Source organism: Arvicola amphibius, chromosome 9 (genome assembly GCF_903992535.2).
Source record: "Arvicola amphibius chromosome 9, mArvAmp1.2, whole genome shotgun sequence".
Classification (NCBI taxonomy): Eukaryota; Metazoa; Chordata; class Mammalia; order Rodentia; family Cricetidae; genus Arvicola; species Arvicola amphibius.
In genome coordinates, this window is record NC_052055.2 from 95,854,876 (window position 1) to 95,873,473 (window position 18,598).

The 18,598-nt window shown below is 44.2% G+C and overlaps 1 protein-coding gene across 1 annotated transcript in view; it reads left to right on the forward strand.

The window, feature by feature from the left end:
• Positions 1-2,734: 2,734 nt before the first annotated feature.
• Positions 2,735-18,598, forward strand: part of Il18r1 (interleukin 18 receptor 1) — a 34,574-nt gene continuing 18,710 nt past the window's right edge. Inside the window, exons 1-5 of the mRNA XM_038342891.1 lie at positions 2,735-2,867; positions 8,280-8,365; positions 11,166-11,412; positions 15,301-15,466; positions 18,326-18,470. Coding sequence (XP_038198819.1) covers positions 8,308-8,365; positions 11,166-11,412; positions 15,301-15,466; positions 18,326-18,470 — 616 coding nt within the window. The 5' untranslated portion in view covers positions 2,735-2,867; positions 8,280-8,307. The remainder of the gene's footprint in view (positions 2,868-8,279; positions 8,366-11,165; positions 11,413-15,300; positions 15,467-18,325; positions 18,471-18,598) is intronic.

Below are 18,598 nucleotides of genomic sequence, written 5' to 3' on the forward strand. Positions count from 1 at the left end.
AATGTACATGTTCAGAATTTCAGCTTGCGCTGCAGACTTCTGCTAAAGCGGCCACCATGAGAAACAAGTCCGTCACACCGCAGCCACACCAGCACATCTTTTACCTACCGACTCAAAGACGTCTTGTCACCGTGAGACAACTTACTTTCTGTGACATTTCTGTGAAATGTATAGTGAATTTCGGCAGAACAAGCACTCTGTAGCCAAAGGTCCTCTGGACAGTCTTCTTCAGGAGAACTCAATACTTTGGTGCCATAGACACCTAGGAGTGGATCCGGAGCCAAGGCAGGTATCTTACTGGGACCTTGAGTTTTGCTGGTGGATATGAGTCCTGCCTCAGTTGGGTTACTCACTAAATGGTGGGATGCATGCCAAAATGACAATGGACACAAAGTAGATAGACTCTTGAAATGAAGAGCAATCTTGAACTCATGGTCAACATAGATTTCGGAGTCCTGACTGCAGATAAATTATATACCCAGAAGTCTGTGTAAAGGGTATAGAGTAACCCATCTTTCTAGGGACCTCGTGCTTTTAATCTATATCCTTAAGTTGGTGTGTCAAGTAAACCTTCAAAGTTCAGTTTAAAGGCTGATGCTTTAGCTGAAGAAGCTATGGAATTCAAACTTACCTGTGCATCCATCCTCTGGTTGTCCTTGTTAAATCCCTTTGCCCCACTGTAGTGGATTGTTGTGTTCTTCAGTAATGTTATCTACTCTTATTAAATTGCCAAAAACTGACCTGGGAAAAGCATGCTGTGTGTATAACTGTTCACACAGGAGAATATGGGATCAGGAAGGAATTCTTGCTTTGGATAACTAGGTCTGTGGTTATGAGTAGGTTCTTTAATGTCCTCAAATAAAAGTTTTCTTAGGAAATGTAATACCACCTTAGATTCTTTGGCTAATAGAAAATAGAAGAATTTGGACTTCAGAAACAATTCAGTAAGTACTAATGTTTGGAATTATGAAATCTCATTGTGCACCACGTGAAACTGACTGTATTCTGTGATTTACCTTAATGAAGACCTCTTAAAAATAAAATTCTCTCCAGTTGGATGATTTATTATCCCTGCTCCCTCACCCACCAAAAATGTCCCAAGAAAATTACTATTGGTTCCTTTTCAAGATTATCCTGACAATTTAAAACAATTTGCATTTGTAGATATATTAGAGAAATATTCTTAGTTTCTTAGAAAATTACACCTAAAATTTGGATAATAATGTATATGGAGCCCATAACAGAGATTCTAAAGTAGGTTCTCTACCAATTCAACTATAGGCAGAGTTTTCAGTAGTGAACCTGCATCTGATGGTTTTGCTAAACTCAAGATAGTAGTTTCATTTTATTGTTTTGGTGGGTTCAAAGGGTGACTCATCTTCTGTGGAAGACAGTGCTTCCACTTTATCCCGACCTGCCCTTAGACTTCTAAATATTTTCTTCAAAGTTCCTGTGCAGCCGAGAGCAGACAGCATTATCCCGTTACTAGTCACGGAAACCAAAACATTTCTCCATGCTGCTGCTTGTAAACATTCTTTCTTAGACGAGGAAGGAAATAATGGTCCTCTCTATGTATGAGTCCTGTGTCGTAGGAGTGTTGAAGTTTGCGAAACACTTATTTTCCACCTATCCCAGAAAAGTTATACTTTTCCTATTTATTATATGGTGAATTATTTTTGATTGGGCCAAAAGAATTGTATCATTGACTCTATGAGCATTCTGTTCGTGGGGCTTTGAAGAGTTCTAGCTTATTATAAAAAAATACAGAAATACTGTTTGTCTTCCTTTTCTGTTGGACAATTTAAAATTTGACCATTACTTTCCAATTGTGAATTCCGTCCCATCCGGGCTGGTACTGGTTCTCGGTTGGCTCTGGGAGCCTGGAAGTCTTAAGGACTCTTCTCCATGGTCTGCCTCCCTCTTTCTCTCCAGAGCTTGCTCTCCTTTGGTGCAGGATTCTTAGCGCCCTCTGCCAGAAGGGTGCGGTGTGGGTGGCGGCGGTTCTTCTTCTTCTTCTTCTTCTTCTTCTTCTTCTTCTTCTTCTTCTTCTTCTTCTTCTTCTTCTTCTTCTTCTTCTTCTTCTTCTTCTTCTTCTTCTTCTTCTTCTTCTTCTTCTTCTTCTTTTTTTGGTTTTGCGAGACAGGGTTTCTCTCTATGATATAGCTCAGGCTGTCCTATAACGCCACCTGCCTCTACCTCCCGAGTGCTGGATTAAAAGCATGCGCAGCCTTGCTACCAGCTCTACCCCTGGTAGAGCATAGAGAGAGCAGCTCAGGTCCGGAAAGCTGGTAGCGGTGCCCTCCCTAGTGGTCTGGAGCGGCTTAGAGTCCGCAGAAATGAGGACGCTCCATTGGCTTTCCCACGGCAAGGTCTATTGCCTCGAGGGCTTTAGCTCCGATAACTGGGGTGCTCATAGGTGAGCGGGGGCGAGAGGAAAAATCAGCACAGGTTTGGGCAGGAGCTTAGGACATCCCCAGATCTTGAGCAGCCTGCTTTTGGGAGCAGCCTAGACTTCAGTGTCCCAGCTCACAACTCCGGACCTGGAACCTCTTCCACTCTGGGCGGAGCCCACCTACAGCCTTAACTTTTCTTTCCTTCTTACTAGTCTGTTTTCCCCACCCCCGCGTCTTTGCTCCCGCCCCCCGCCCCCTCCCCCGCCCCCCCCCATAGCCTTCCTGCTTGTCTGATCTCTTTAATCACATTCTCCTGGCCCGGCCTCACAGCACCCTCCCCCCAACTCTTTCTGGTTTTACAGTTGTGGACTGGGAGAGATCACTTTTTCTTACCTGTTGTGTGAATTCTGCTTCTCAAATGTAAGTGAAGGAAAGACCACCGTCCCACCCTACCTGTGAAAGACCTCTTTGAAGGTAAGGACAGGCTCTGATGCCCCCTCCTCACTGTTTGCTGCTACCTGGAGCAAGGGGAAGGAGCCTCCCACTCCCAGGGTGCAAGGATCCTGGAAATAAGATCAATGTACCTGGTGTGTGTGTGGAGGGTGGGGGTAGGGGGTGAGCGTGTGTGTGTGTGTGTGTGTGTGTGTGTGTGTGTGTATGTGTGTGTGTCTGTGTGTGTGTGCGCTGATAATTAGACTACAGGTTTATAGTTCCTTTGCAGAGAGATGCGAAGAACTGAATGAAAAACAGCAGCAGTTGATTTTATTTGGCGCTCAGCCCCTGCTGGCAGTGTACTAAGCCTGTCTCCATCTGTGTTCCAGTTGCTTAATCCTCGTAGGAAACAAATAAATAGGCAGTATCACCAGGCTTAATGAATGAGGGGGATAGAGAGATTCAGGAATTTGTCTCAGGACATCCGTCTAGAAATAGGTCTGAGATTTATATTATATTTTCCTAATTCCAAAATCTTTGTGTTTAATTCAAGGGGCTTCCAAAGGTAAGAAGCCCCCAGCAGGTAGTATCACAGTCAATCACTTAATGATGAAGCGGGGTGCTGATAGTGTGATCCTCCTCCCATAAGCACACGAATGCACTCATTGCGCGCGTGCATGCGCACGCGCACACATACACACACAAACTCTCTCTCTCTCTCTCTCTCTCACACACACACACACACATACACACACACAGGACTGAACACCTGCTTTAGCACACAAGATGAAAAGGCACAGAGCCTTCTCCCAGGGACCTCTGCAGAAAGTGAAGGCTGGTCCAGAAGGGATAGATGGGCCATGAGGTAGGGTAGTCTTAACAAGTTTCCTGGGAAAGTCAAACATTGAGTCATATTGCCAGGTCCTGGCTGGGGTGGGGTGGGGGTGGTGGTAGGGAACTCGTGGTCTGTGTATCTGGATCCACACTTGCGAATAGTGCCTGGAGATTATAGCAGCGGATACTTTTATGTCAAGCACTGTGAGGTGGCGGTGATTTTTCTGGGTCTCACAGATGAAAAATCAGATTCCACACATCTTTTGTTTTAGCGCAGAAGTGCAGCCTAGCTCAGTGTTGGAGTGCTTGCCTAGCCTGTCTTCAGGTCTCCGCGTGGAGAAGAAAGCTCATGGGGCATTGCAACCTTCATCACAGCATTTTGTGCTAGGGATCCTTCAGTATTGTGTTTTGCTAATGAGTGTGCGACACCGAGGCAATGTGTTTACTTGTGAGTCAGTGAAACTCCCTGTCGTGGGCTGGGCTGTTTCCCACTCTCAGCCCCAGGTTCCTCACTGGGAAGCCTTGCAGGAGCTTAATTAGCATCCTTGTGTTTGGATGAGCTGTTTTTTCTATGGTCTGTTCCCTTGTGGTGAGGCCCCCAAAGGGGACAGGACCAAACCAGGAACTCAGGGGATGGCCACTTTGATACTCTGAAAGGATATCCTGAAAGTGCACCCTTGCGTGGGAGGACAAGATACTGGGTACCTTGCTTCTGGTCTTCATTCTGTGCCACCTGGTCACATAACTTTTGAAAGAGAACTTCTTTAGTCTAGAGAAAATTTTATATCATTGGGTAATTGAGTTTGTAACTATTCTTTGTACTCATGGGCACACACATACATGCTAGTACTTGTATTTTATATTTTCATATTGTATTAACTTTGAAGTAAATGTATCTACTATGAAATTTACTTTTCCAAGTGAACAGGTAAGTCATAGATTGGTGGTTTTCTATTTGTTTGCGCACTGGAATCAGTGGGGAGTTTAGAAGATTCAGGAGTTCAGGTTGTCTCCTGCCAGCTGTGTGGAGCCCAGGCTGTTCCCTGCCAGTTGTGTGAGCCCAGGTTGTCTCCTGCCAGCCATGTGGAGCCCAGGCTGTCCCATGCCAGCTGTGTGGAGTCCAGGCTGTCCCATGCCAGCTGTGTGGAGCCCAGGCTCTCCCCTGCCAACTGTGTGGAGCCCAGGCTGTCCCATGCCAGCTGTGTGGAGCCCAGGCTGTGCCCTGACAGCTGTGTGGAGTCCAGGCTGTCCCCTGCCAGCTGTGTGAAGCCCAGGCTGTGCCCTGACAGCTGTGTGAAGCCCAGGCTGTGCCCTGACAGCTGTGTGGAGCCCAGGCTGTCCCCTGACAGCTGTGTGGAGTCCAGGCTGTCCCCTGCCAGCTGTGTGAAGCCCAGGCTGTGCCCTGACAGCTGTGTGGAGCCCAGGCTGTGCCCTGACAGCTGTGTGGAGCCCAGGCTGTCCCCTGTCAGCTGTGTGGAGCCCAGGCTGTCCCCTGCCAGCTGTGTGGAGCCCAGGCTGTGCCCTGACAGCTGTGTGAAGCCCAGGCTTCCTTATCTTTTCAAAAGCTCCACGTTATGTTTACTGAGCATCGTGTTTGTCAAAACAAACTTTTGAAGATGTCATTCTTTATAAAATAGGAGATGGTTCAGGTATGCAATGAATTGAATGATCGCTCAAGACTCCCATCTGTCTTTATTTTATGGATTTGGTCATTCATCAATTCCAAAAATAAAACATCACACAGACATAAAGTGTGACATGCCAGTTAGTATCAGTTGCTGTAAATAGGTAAGCAAATTGAGAACAGAGAGAAAGTGGGTGTGTGCACACTTGCATACATTTGCCCTTGGGCAGGCATTCTGTGCTGGATTTTCCTAAAATGCTCTGGGAGAGCCTGCACATTATAAGTAGATATCAGCAAACCCGAAAGGGAGGGTGGGACTACTTGATTAGGCAGAGAAATCATTCATAGTTGTTTTGGAAGTGAAAATTTATTTAGGTTCTATTTCCATGGCAAACACAATTAATATTTGCAAATTTAAAATTCAGTCAAATGTAAAAATAATAATGAAGCCATAAAAGTGACAAAAAGTATTAGTAACAGTTTTACCACTGAGGAAAAAAAAAAAGGAATGATCTACAGTTAAAAGTAATGGAAAATACATACATACATACATACATACATACACACACACATGCACACTTGCGTTCATCGATATAAAAACTTCCATATGCTAACGGACCAAAAGAGAAATTAAAAGTAAGCTAAATAAGTTGGATAATAAAATTCCAAACATTGGCGAATGGGGAAAGAATCATTTGCTAGGAAAATGTTCATAAGCATGAAAGAAAACAGCTTAGTCTTATGTGATAGTGTTTGCTTTGTTTCTAATAGAAGGAAAACACGGACTCAAATAAACAAGAGGCCATGTTCCACTTAAACAGCCTGGTTCGACCTGATGAATCAAGGCGAGGTGTGCTGTCCTGGGTGTGGTAGAAAGTGTCCGCACCTGTGCGGGAGACGATGGGAAGCTGCTGGGAGGTTTCTGGAATGTAGCTGGGCAGCTTGCATTCTTGCCTTGGACTCTTTGACTGTTCGACCATATCATAAGACCAGTAAAACGATAAGAAATAAGAAAACAATGGTAATAGACAAGATTTAGACGACACTTACTACTCCTTTGACATTCTGAATAGGAACCCTTGGAGCCACCATATCAGCTCTGGGAGGTAGAACTGTCATTCCCTTCTGTGGCTAAAGGACTCAGAGTACAGCTAGGCTATGTGACTTGCCCATGACTGTTAAGCTGATAACAGAAAGAATTAAGTTCAAGACCCCTCCTGGTTGGGGCCAGCAGCTGTGCTCCATAAATCTGAGCTACACTGTCTTATATGAACGCGGAAGTATGGTAGAACATTAAAATGTTGTATACTCCCCACTCACACAACTGTGTGGATAGCATCTATCTTTTACATACTGAGATCTTAACATGTCTCACATTGAAAACTCTGCTTCTCAGAATGCTGAATGATTATGTAATTTTATTTCTTGTTAGCGCTTAGAATTGAAAAGGAAAATGAAAACCTAGTTCCTCTTGCCAGTCTGCAACCGCCCTCGCCAGAAACAGCAAGAGAGGAAATCACACTTCACATTCCATCCGAGACAGAACTATCAGATAGTAAGAGAAGGTGTGAGAGGGGGTGGCTGGAGGTTTCGGGTTGTGCATTGTTCTCGTCTGACTCTGAACGGTTGGTACTTTCCATGAACAAATATCCTTTTTGCTTTTATTCTATTCAGCATCCTCTCTTACGAATGGGTAGATGGTTTGGGTAGCTTTATCCTGAGAGCCTTCTCCCGTGATTGACTAGTTAGGATGGGAGGTGAGTGGCAGTTGGGGTATGGTTCTACGTTGTGAGGCTCTCGTGCATGCAGAAGTCTTCATTAGCGTTAGGTACTGTGATTCCCCAATGATTCTTCAGGAATCCGGTTCACCGTCTGTGTTCCGGCAATGAGCCATCAGACCTTGAACTAATTATTTCATTTGCCCAAGCTCTTCAACTCCCTGTGGTTTATCAGACTGGGATTCTTGTCAGTTTTGTGTGCGTCTGAAAGAAACCAACCTCTTCAGGCCCTGCCGTGTTCTGCGTGGCCAGTGCTCTTTTGAGGCAGTGGGGTGGAGGCGGTGGGCTTTTCAGTAAGCAGGAAATGTGGGATCGTCTGTGAAATAGTTAGACTTATGCGGACTCCACCAAGGAGGAGCTTTTCCCCACTCTAGTCTGTCACTCATAATTAGCAAGGTCAAGGTTGAACTGTTCCAGGATCAAAGTTCAAAGCAGTAGGTCTGTGACCTGGGGTCACAGTCAGTGTAAGGGGGATCAGTGTCATGACTGGGACCCCTGCGACTTATTTCCTCAGTTTCCCTAAAGGAAACACACTGGGGCAGCCAGGGCTGACTCATGCCCCAGGCACACACACCTCTTTTTCAGTGATAGTGGTTACTGTGTGCCAGGCATTACACAAGCTTTGCTGATAGACAAGACAACATAATTCTTAGACTTGTGAAACTTGTGAGAAATTTTAGAAACTGAGAGTCAAAATGAGGATTTTCTTTTTATGAGATGATTAGCTTACATACTTAGCATGGTTTTGGAATCTCTCTCTCTCTCTCTCTCTCTCTCTCTCTCTCTCTCACACACACACACACACATACATGCACACACACACACACAAGCACACATGAACAAACATATATGCAGGCTGTTTGGTGGACCTGGATTCTTCAATATGCTATGGATTTTCAGTCTGTAGAATCATAGATTTCTCTAGACTTTTACTTTGACCCTAAAAGCAAGATGTGGTATGTGAAGCTAAAAGTCAAGGGCTCTATTCTACTAAAAATGCTAAACAATTATGTTTTATAGGACCTAAAATCTATTGCCTTGAAATTTATTCATTCTATGTCACCAAAAGTTTGGCAGATTTGGTGACTATTTTAAAAGATATGAAACATTGCTGGGCTGCCTTTTGTTTATGTGTCAGAAGAGTTTTAAAACTCCCTTTTTAAGGTGGAATTGGTTGCTTGCGGGCTTAAGTTTAAATTTATGCTATTCTTTGTCTAGAGACACCAGTTGCTGCGGAAACCCAACCATGCATCACGGAGAATTATTTTTGCTGCTCTGTGTTTTCACTGTTAGAAGTGCCTCAAGTAAGTGATTTACAAACATTCACAAAGAGATGTTGCTAGGCAACTAGAGGGAAATTATGGAGGCTTTTTTTCCTTTATAGCTAATATGGTTACTGAAGATGCTGAATTTATTTAATATTTAGTGACTGCAAATTTTACTTTAGAAAGTGGGGAAATATTCCTGGGATAGAGAGTGGAAGAGAGGCAGGGATGGGCCAAATAAAGGACTAGAGAGCACTTACTATAGGGAGGCAGGGGCATAGAAACTTCACTTTAGAAGAAAACAGCTTCATTTGATTTGAAATAGGAAAAGAAAAAATTGTCTTTTTTATTGGCTTTAGGCAATTTTATGTTTTCTTTTGACTGGGAGGATACCAAGAATTCATTCACTTTAAAAGGGAAATTCAAAAGAAAGCAAATAGAAAATCCTTTTCAAATCTTAAAAATTACCCAACTGCTAGGAAATAGAAGAAAGAGACAGGCTGGACTAGAAGCTAAAGCAGGCATCAGGGCAGGCCAAACACCAACTTTAATTTCTTAGCTGTGGGCATTTGGTGCTCTTCTCCCCCTGGGCAATGATTTGAAGGTCCTGTTCTTCGGAGAGAAGTTACACAAGACTCGGAGGAGAAAGGGAGCAAGACAGTTATTTTTATTCAGAATGTCTCCTGTCAAAGGGAACACTGGGGACCATCTCCCTTACTTTGGGAATGGCTGTGAAGGGAGAACAGAGATTAGCTCTTAAAGTTCTCACAATGCATGTCCAGTCCCGAGGCGTGCTTGTGAAGGGACCCGTGCAGTGGTGGAATGCTACCTATCACACAGTGCAGCACTGTCCAGATGTTGAAGACTGCTCATTCTCCTCCCCTCTGTATTGATGATTTGTCAGGGTCTGCTGAGAAAAACAGCACAGTACAGGAAGATGTGTGCCTGCGCCAGACTCCATAGACAAACATCACCTGATCCTGATAGCCATGCATGGAGTACAGTCTTGACACAAATCCAGCTCTACAGCCTGTGGGGTCTGGGGCTCCGGTTCTGGCTCCCTGTTCCTCTGGGGGCTTAGAGAACAACCTTTCAGGAATTGTAGTCGTATGCAGCAATATTCTGTATGTAAAATTCATCTGACTTGCTGGGGCTGGCCACTCACACTTGTCTACTTAAGACACTTTCAACTATTGACTTTGTCCATGAGAGAATTAAACTCTCTGTTCACAGTACACTCGCCTTGACCTCTGTTCACTTATATAACTAAAGACCTTTTTTGTTTTGTTTTGTTTTGTTTTGTTTTTCAAGACACGGTTTCTCCGTGTAGCTTTGGGGCCTGTCTTGAAGCTAGCTCTGTAGACCAGGCTGGCCTCCTACTCACAGAGATCCATCTGCCTCTGCCTCCTCCTGGGATTAAAGACATACAACAGCATTACCCGGCAGACGCTCCCCCACCCCTTAATGAATCAACACTTGGAAACCTAAAATAACTTCAAATGCCCAATAGACTCTTTTACAATAATCCAGTCCCCAATATACACTACATGATAACGAGGAAAGAACACACTCCAGGCTGCATGGAGGAAATTGAACAGCAGTCACAGACTTGATGATGTGCAAAAGGATCAAGACACAGGAGCGCAAGGAGTGTATGAGCTGTATACTTTATTACATATGACTCTGTAAGGCAGGAGCGTTATGAAAATGTTAAAAAGCTTACTCTTGTTTTGACTGTCAAGGAGAAACTGTGTTGAGGAATTGAAATGTAAAATAGAGATTATCTTAGAGCCGCCAGCAAGAAGCTGGCGCTCACTGTCATTCTTGCACCTTGCAGTAGATCTGACATTTGAGCCACTTCCTCCTCCAGCTGTGGTTAGCCTTAAGTTAAAGCCAGAATGTCGCCCTGAGCAAGAAGCCCTAACGACAGACACGGCGTTTTGTATGTAGTCGCAAGGAAATACTCCATTTACTTAAGAGATTGCAATTTTTTAAATAAAGATTAGGGGCATTTGAGACCAAGAGGGCAGGGGGTGGGAGAAGGGTTCGATAATTCCAATTGAGAATGGAGATCCACTCTGTGAAGATGGGGAAAAAAAGTAGGTAAATCTTTGAAGAGCAGATCTGAGCTGAGAAATGGAGATGGAAGGAGAAAGAGACCCTGTAATGGGACTGGTCCGTCTCCGTCAGTTCTTTGGTTACATATGGAAGCTTGCTGCAGGGGCTTAGCTACCCAAGAGCTCTAATGTATCTCCCAAACCTTCCTAGAAGTAAGTAGGTAGACTGCTTGGGCACAGGGGACACGAGGCTGGTTGTGATATAGATGAAGGATGCACATACAGACTTGTCTTTTCCACGGAGCATCCACAGTGGTGACATTTTGGGGGCAATGTGGCGACACTATGACTTCTGTGTCTTTCCTTAACAGAACGTTGTTTGGAGCCTGTCCTGGAACTCGCTCTTGTAGACCAAGCTGGCCTCGAACTCACAGAGACCTACCTGTTTCTGCCTCCCAAGTGCTGGGATTAAAGGCATGTGCCACCACCGCCAGGCTAGTGTCGTAACTTTTAAGATGTGGCCACGGTGCATTGTCTTGAGTGAGGGCCCGTTACGCTCTTGCAGCTAGCTTTCTGTCCTGGAGAGGCCATCGGTTTCGTCTTCATCTTTGTTCCAAAAATGTCTTATCGCCGGTAGGTCTGTTTTCAGACAAAAGCCAGTACAGGAATGTGATGCTGAGATTTCCTGTAGCCTGGTCACCGATCTTACTTTTATACTGAAGGGGTGAAAAAGATCATCTTTGTCCTGTTTCATCTCCCTTCCCTTGGTTAATCTGCTGTAGGAATTTGCATCTACCGCCAGCATATTCACACGCTAGAAGGAGAGCCTTTCTATCTGAAGCACTGTGACACAGCTTCATCTGTGCACAAGAACGAAACAGCCGCCGTAAGATGGTTCCGAGCCCATGCTTCCCGTGGATATGTAGAGCTGAACACTGAAAGCTCACCCAGAATTATTTTGCATAGTCACTATTTGGAGTTCTGGCCAGTGGAGCTGGAAGACAATGGAACATACTTTTCCCGAGTGGGGTGAGTAAGCTATTTTGTTTCAGCATATTTCCCAGGACTCTTGGCTTTTGGCTCAGCAACCCAAATCTACATCTGGAAGCTCAGATAACCCATGCATTTTTTTCCCCCTTCCCTGCTTTCTCTTCAACAGAAAACAAACATTTCATTGCAGAAAAATTGAGCTGGTCACTCTATATTCACCTATATTTATCTTCTTAGTGACCTCAAAGAATATGAATGAGATTTCCTCTTAGGGGGTTCCTTGTTAATGATAAGGTGGAATTCCGGTGGGTTTTAAAGTTCTTTCTAAGAATAATATGCACTTGAGAAAGGAGCTACAAGGGCAGCTTCCTACAAGGCCTCCTCAGGCTTCAGAGAAAGGGTAGGGTTTATTAAATAATCCAAGTCTAGCTTTCAGTGGTTACTGGGAAACAAGAAGCAGGATTATTGGGGGAAAAGGCGTAGTTGTCACCCAGCACAAGCTAGTAGCCAAAGCCAGCGAGACTTTTCACACAGAGGTACATGCGCACAAGGGTAGGGAAATACCTCTTATTTAGAAAGAGTTGCCACTGACCTGTGAAAACTCACTTGGGCTCGCTGGGCGGTGCCCACTGTGCGGTGAGAAGTAGCAGATTTCTTTTAGAAATCTCTCTTTTTTCTAAGAGTGACTCCTGATCGTTATCAGTGAGCCTTTGAGAGAGAAGTGAGATTTCTCAGCAAAGCCTCTTTCTCGCTCCTGTGGTTTTTCACAAAATGAGGTCATAGCTGTTTATTAGACACAGAAACTTCTGAGCCTCAGAAATAAGTCATAGGACTGTTGTTTTTTGAAACAGTGCAGTTCTTACGACATTTTAAGAGAGATAATTATAATAAATCGGTTGCAACTGGATCTTTCTTAGAGCAAGTTAAAGATGGAGAAGAGAAACAACCTGCGTCCCCACTGTCCAAGCTGTATAGACGTAACTTAAAGACATGAATATTCTAGATACGGTGGACAGAGTCATTTGAGGGAAAGGGGCACCTGTGGCCATCCTGGGGAGTAGATGGAGACAGAGGGTATTTGCTCTTGATTTTTCTGATGTCGAGGGCAGAGAAGCCTTACTGGGTTAGGAAGCAACAGAAGGGCAATCAGAATGAGGGAGGATGAGGGCACAGCAGGGAGACCCAAGGAGGCTCCGAAGGGTTCAGAGACAATGCCTGAAGGATGCTGGAAGGTGGGATTGGACAAACATGACCTGATGACAAGGAAGGAGCTTTGCCAATGGTGTTGACTGTAAGTGAGCTTTCACGTGGAAGCAGGTACCTTGAACATCTTCAGATACAGTACAGGTAGAATAAGAACTCCTTGTCTGCGTCATATTTCAGGAAAGAAATCAGTGTGGAGGAAATGGCCTGGTGTTTTTGAGAGCACTGGAGGAGAGAGAGAGAGAGAGAGAGAGAGAGAGAGAGAGAGAGAGAGAGAGAGAGAGAGAGAGAGAGAGAGTTTAGTGGTTAAGAAAATGTACTGCTCTTGCGGAAGGCCTGAGTTCAGTTTCCAGCACCCATGTTGGGTGACTCATAACCTCCTGTCACTCAAGCTCTAGGTACCAATGCCCTCTTCTGGGCTGTGCAGACCCCTGTGCTTGCCTATGCACAGGCACACACATTTGCACACACATGGGATTTAAAACTTGAGAAATAAAAATAAAATAAAAATAAAAACTTTTTAAAGGGGGTAGAAAATCAGCTAAGAAGGAAAGTCAAACAGAAGAGAGATGTTTCCGTGGTGGAGGTGGAGAAATGGGGGAAGGAGCCTGAGGCTGATGCACAGAAAGCTTATCTTGGAGCCAGAAAGAAGAAAATAGCAGTCTTTCCTCTTTTAGTCCCTCCTTCCCTCCCCCCTCTCTTCTCTCCCTCTCTTCTTCTCTCATCTTGTTTTAGCTTGCTGCTGTTGGTACCCAAGATTGTATACATGTGAAGCAAGTGTTCTACAACTAAGGAGTCAGCCTTTAAGCTGTTTTATTCTTTTTTAAACCCACACAGCTCTCAGCTAGAGGGGCCACTGTAATCAGAGTGACATTGAGCATTGATCTGTGGCCATAGGTTGTAAGGAAGTGGGGATCCTAGATGCTGGCTCCCTTGGTCTCAACTTCACATCAGTCCTTGAGTTCTCTCTTTAGCAGCAAGGGCAGAGTGTTGCTTGGTTCAGCATTTCTAAGGAGTTCCCACACGTGGCAGGCACTGTCAAGAACTGCTGAGTGTTAGCAATTGAGAATTAAGTGTGAGCTGCCAAGAGGAATCTTAAGAAGAGGATTCTGCCAATGAGAATCTGACCACCCCCTTGAAGATCAGTTGGTTACCCTCTCCAGCCCTGGCTTGTTTTCTCTATATTCAACCAAATGTAAAGAGCAGGGCTGAATAGAATGTGAAAATGTAGTATTATGTCAACCACTCCTGCCCCAATGTGCATTTATATCCTGGTCCCATCCAGTACAACAACCACAACAATAACAACAACACACACACACACATGCACAAACATGATGTGGAATTCCCCTCTGTAGGCTACGAATATGTTTTATTACCCTTGGTTATTAAAGAAGCTGTTTCCACCAAGGCTTAGTAGAGTAAAGCCAGGCGGGAAATCCAAGCAGAGATATAGAGAGAAAGTAGGCAGAGTCAAGGCGACACCATGTAGCTGCCGCCTAAGGAGACAGACATGGGGGGAACTTTACTGGTAAACCACAAACCTCGTGGTGATGCACAGATTAATAGAAATGGGTAAATTTAAGATATAAGAGCTAGCTAGAAAGACACTCAAGCTATTGGCAATGCAGTGATATACAGTTTTCTGTGTAATTAGTTTGGGTCTGGATTGCTGGGAATGAACAAGCAGCTTCCTCCAACACACACACGCACGCGCACACCACACACACACACGCGCACACCACACACACACACACACACACACACACACAACCACGGAACAAGTTTTCTGGTTGTTTGAATCCTTGGCTTTCGTATGTGAACTTGAGGGAAATGGTCAGGCTCTCCTGGATCCACACATTGTAAAGTATCTGGGAGTCAGTGAGCAACAGAACACTTCATTCTCTTCTATCCAGCTCTTCATAGATGTAAAGGGGACCTGGGGAAGCCCAGGTGTAAATACATTTCCCAGGTCACAGGACAATTTAGCAACATGCTTACTATTTTTAGGATGTGGACAGATATGTCCCTAGTATGGTGTAAACAAATACACAATTGCAAATGGTTTTACTTTAAAAAAAAAAACACTGTTGTTTAAAGACATGCCATTTATCCATCTTCAAGATGGCTGATTTTCTGAGAAGAGAAATCATAGACAAAAGAGATACTGAATGAAGTTCAATTCACCCTTGTTCAGTTGTGCAAGGGCTGGGCCAAACTCCGGTTTATTCAACAGCGAGGAGAAAGATCACAGAATAAACCACCTTGAGAAATAGAAGACACGGTGCATATGCACACATGTTCAGGAGTCAAGGTCGGCAGTTCTCTTGAAACTAAAACCACCCTTCTCTCCTGGCCTGTGAGTCTCTGAATCTGTCCAGCACTAAAGATAAAGTTTAAACAATTATTCTTCTACTATCCATGCCATATGGATGACTGTATGTGGTATATTTGGTAGGTATGTGTGGTGTGTGTTTGTGGTGTGCACATGTGCAGTGTGTATTGTGATGGTGTGTGTGTTTGTTCCTAGACTGCTCTGGAGTGTAATCTTTCACCCCATGACAGTTGTAAACTCTCTGGTCTGAGCTAAGGGGTGGCAGAGAAACGTTTGCATCTCAGTGAATAAATCTCTTCATATAGAAATTAGGGTAAAACTGGAAGATTGGAGGTAGTTGCGGAATCTCGCTAGTAACCACAAAATCCCTCTATACCTGTGTTTCATAGAAACGATAGTCAAAATTGGACCCTAACTGTCATCAAAAGAAACGAACACAGCTGCTTTTCTGAAAAACTTGTGATAAACAGAATCGTGGAAGTCAAGAAATCTTTTCTTATAAGATGTGAAAATCCTAACTACAAAGAAATGATCAATGACACTTCATTGTATAAGGTAACAAGTTGAAAGAATTTCTACTTCAAACTCGAAAGGAAAGAAAAAAAAGCCACATGGAGGATAGGAAGACAACTGAACGCTTTGCCCTCGTCAAAAACAAGTGGTCTACCTCCCCATGGCTTACTTGGCCTGTGTGAGAAACTGTCCCATATGGCTAATTGTCAAGCGCCAGTTTAAGCAATGTTTGTAGCATGGTTGCCGCCCTGTATTATAGTAGGTATTCAGGACATGATGGCGGCTTCTTCTTATTCTTCTACCCCTCCTTCTTTTCCCTTCTACTAAAAAAAAAAAAAATAAAGTTCTGGGAATGCTAGTTTAGAGTTTTTCATTTTCTTTTGCCACACCCATTCAAAGTGCTGAAAGACAATTGCATGTGTGTTTTCTGAATACATACATTTGTTTATAAAGCAGGAAGACAGGAAATGACAAAAAGTGAAGTGAAAACTCACTCCTATTCCCACAGCTGTGTTTGTTCCTTTACCTAGAGAAACATCTGTCCTTAAAAGTTGCTCCTTCGCTGGTCTTTTCCTTCCTAATTAAAACGATGTGGTTATTCACCCATACCTGTGAACAGCTTTCTTTCAAACAGGGAATGCATTTTCTTGGGGCAGCTGGCCCAATCCCTGCGTTCAGGGGCGTGGCTGCCCCAGCGTAGTAGAAGGTAACGCAGGGGATAGCAAACGGGGCTCCTTCCGGCGCCCCGATCCTATTTAAGGGGTATCCTACTCCGCTGGGGCAGCCACGCCCCTGAACGCAGGGATTGGGCCAGCTGCCCCAACAATTTTCTATGGATTTGGTTTAAAACCCCTGATCTCCTTGTTATTAGACGTGTTTGAGTGTCCTGTGTCCTGCTGTTATTCACAGACTTTAATGAATGATATATATTCACATAAATCTTTGGGTGCTTATATGATTAACCCTTCAGGGAAATCCCTAGATGTGGGATTACTGAGCCAGCGGGAGGTTAATTGATCAGCTTTTGATACACATTAGCCAATTCTGCCCCCCACCCCACCCTTTACACCTTCCCAACACGGGAAACAATACTTTCAGAAAGTTAAAAATCTGACAGCAAACATTTCAGAAAACGGGGCATTTCTTCCTATTGTTCTCTTAGGAATGGTAAGAGAAATGTGTAAATTGTAGCCTTTCTTTGTGGATCACCTGTGCCTTTTCTGTTTGCTTCATCGGTGAGCCTTTTTCTTACCGGGTTGTAAGAGTTCCTTTCAAAGATGCTGTGGAGAAGCTAGTCACACTTCTGTCTCATATTTATCGCGTAGAAAATGGTGTTTGCATTCACATGCATGCACACGTGTGACATAACCTATCATGTCTGCAGAAGAACAGACCTGAGCTGCTGACCCCGTCAAAAAACTGGACAGGGGAACTCGGGGAAGCTGAGCCATTAACAAGTTCCCTGAAGTATGCGGGTCCTTCTTGTTGTCACTCCGTGTGAGCTTTCCAGGAGATTTCTTACCTGAAATACTTTCTAAACATATAACTCAGTCTTGGGCTGACTTGCCTTCCCTTACTGTCTAGTATACACACTTTGTAGTACATGAAAATTAGGGAGGTTTGGTTAGTGGTTTTAGGAAGCCCCAATATACAGATAACTAAATTTAGAAGATGTATGATCTGGCTCTGTTTATGGCTGAACAGCTGTAACATGAGACTCACATGAAAAATCTTGTGGATGGTCCATGACCTTCCTGAGGGGAATGGTACTAGACAGGTTGGTTAGAAAAGGTCTAATTGGAACAGAAAATGAAGGCCTTCTGTCATTTTGTCTACCATGGAAAAAGTTTGCTTCAGTTTATACAATTCTCCTATACTCAGAAACACTTTCCTGGCATGAGGTACACATGGGAACTTTGCAAGACATTTGGGTAACTGCTTGGTCCTTGCCCCAGAGGCCACCAGCAGTGGCCAACATGAGGTGCAGTCTGTGGGCATTCGATTCCCCTTGTCAGGCACGTGGAGGAACTGTGTCACATGACCAGAGTTAGTCGGTCAGCTTCCTTTCCTCACAGTCCCTACACTTGACAGAACCTGTCAGTGGGTGACGGAGGGCTAGTTTGCAGACAGTGGCTTTATTATTGGTATTATTGACTTCTATGATATTTGTGGGAGAAAGACAAAGATTGAATTATGTCCACGAATTTGGCCATCTATGCCCTTTGGTACAGGACATTAAGGATCCAGAGTCGGGGGCTGAGGGCTGGAGAGATGGCTCAGAGGTTAAGAGCACCGACTGCTCTTCCAAAGGTCCTGAGTTCAATTCCCAACAACCACGTGGTGACTCACAGCCATCTGTAATGAGATCTGGGGCCCTCTTCTGGTGCTGCAAGCAGACTACTGTACACATGATAAATACATAAATATTAAAAAAAAAAGAATCCAGAGTGGGCAACATCTACTCAGTTTTCTGGGTCATTCTCTCCACATTCCCATGGCCCATACCCTTAAATACAGAATTGGACCCAAAAGTGTCATGCAGTAGAGTTGTGCTTCAGAGACGTTCTTCACCTAAGCAGGATTTTTTTGTTATTCAAGTATTTCGTCTCTGTTTCTGTTTGTCTGTCTCTCTCTCTTTGTGTGTGTGAACAATAGATTAAAATAAAATGGTAATAGCGGTGATGCCAGTACTTTTCAAGTAGTGGCAATGATGATAACAGGGCGCTTCACTGCTCCAGTAGAGGGGGGGTGAGTTGCTGGGACACGCACTTGTGGGTTGCTGGTTTTCTGTTCCGGTTCCCTTTATCGCTAAAGATCATAAGCTTTAGAAAAGTGAAGGGCTGCAAGGAGAATACTGCCTTTACTGACTTCAAGTGTTTTAACTTGCCTTTAAACACCCAGAACTGTAAGGAAATAGTCAAGCCCCCAAAGATCCAGAAGGATGCTGAGTTTGAAGATGAGGGTTATTACTCTTGCGTGCTTTCTGTCCACCATAATGGGAAACAGTACAACATCACCAAGACCTACAATATAACCGTTATCGAAGGTAAGAGAAAGTTTTGGGAAGAAGTGAATGCATATGAGAAAAGCAGTCGCTATCTTTCTTTGTGAAGTTACTCGGGGCTAGAGAGGGTACCTTGAGGTTAAGAATACTGTTGTTTTAACTTTGGCGCA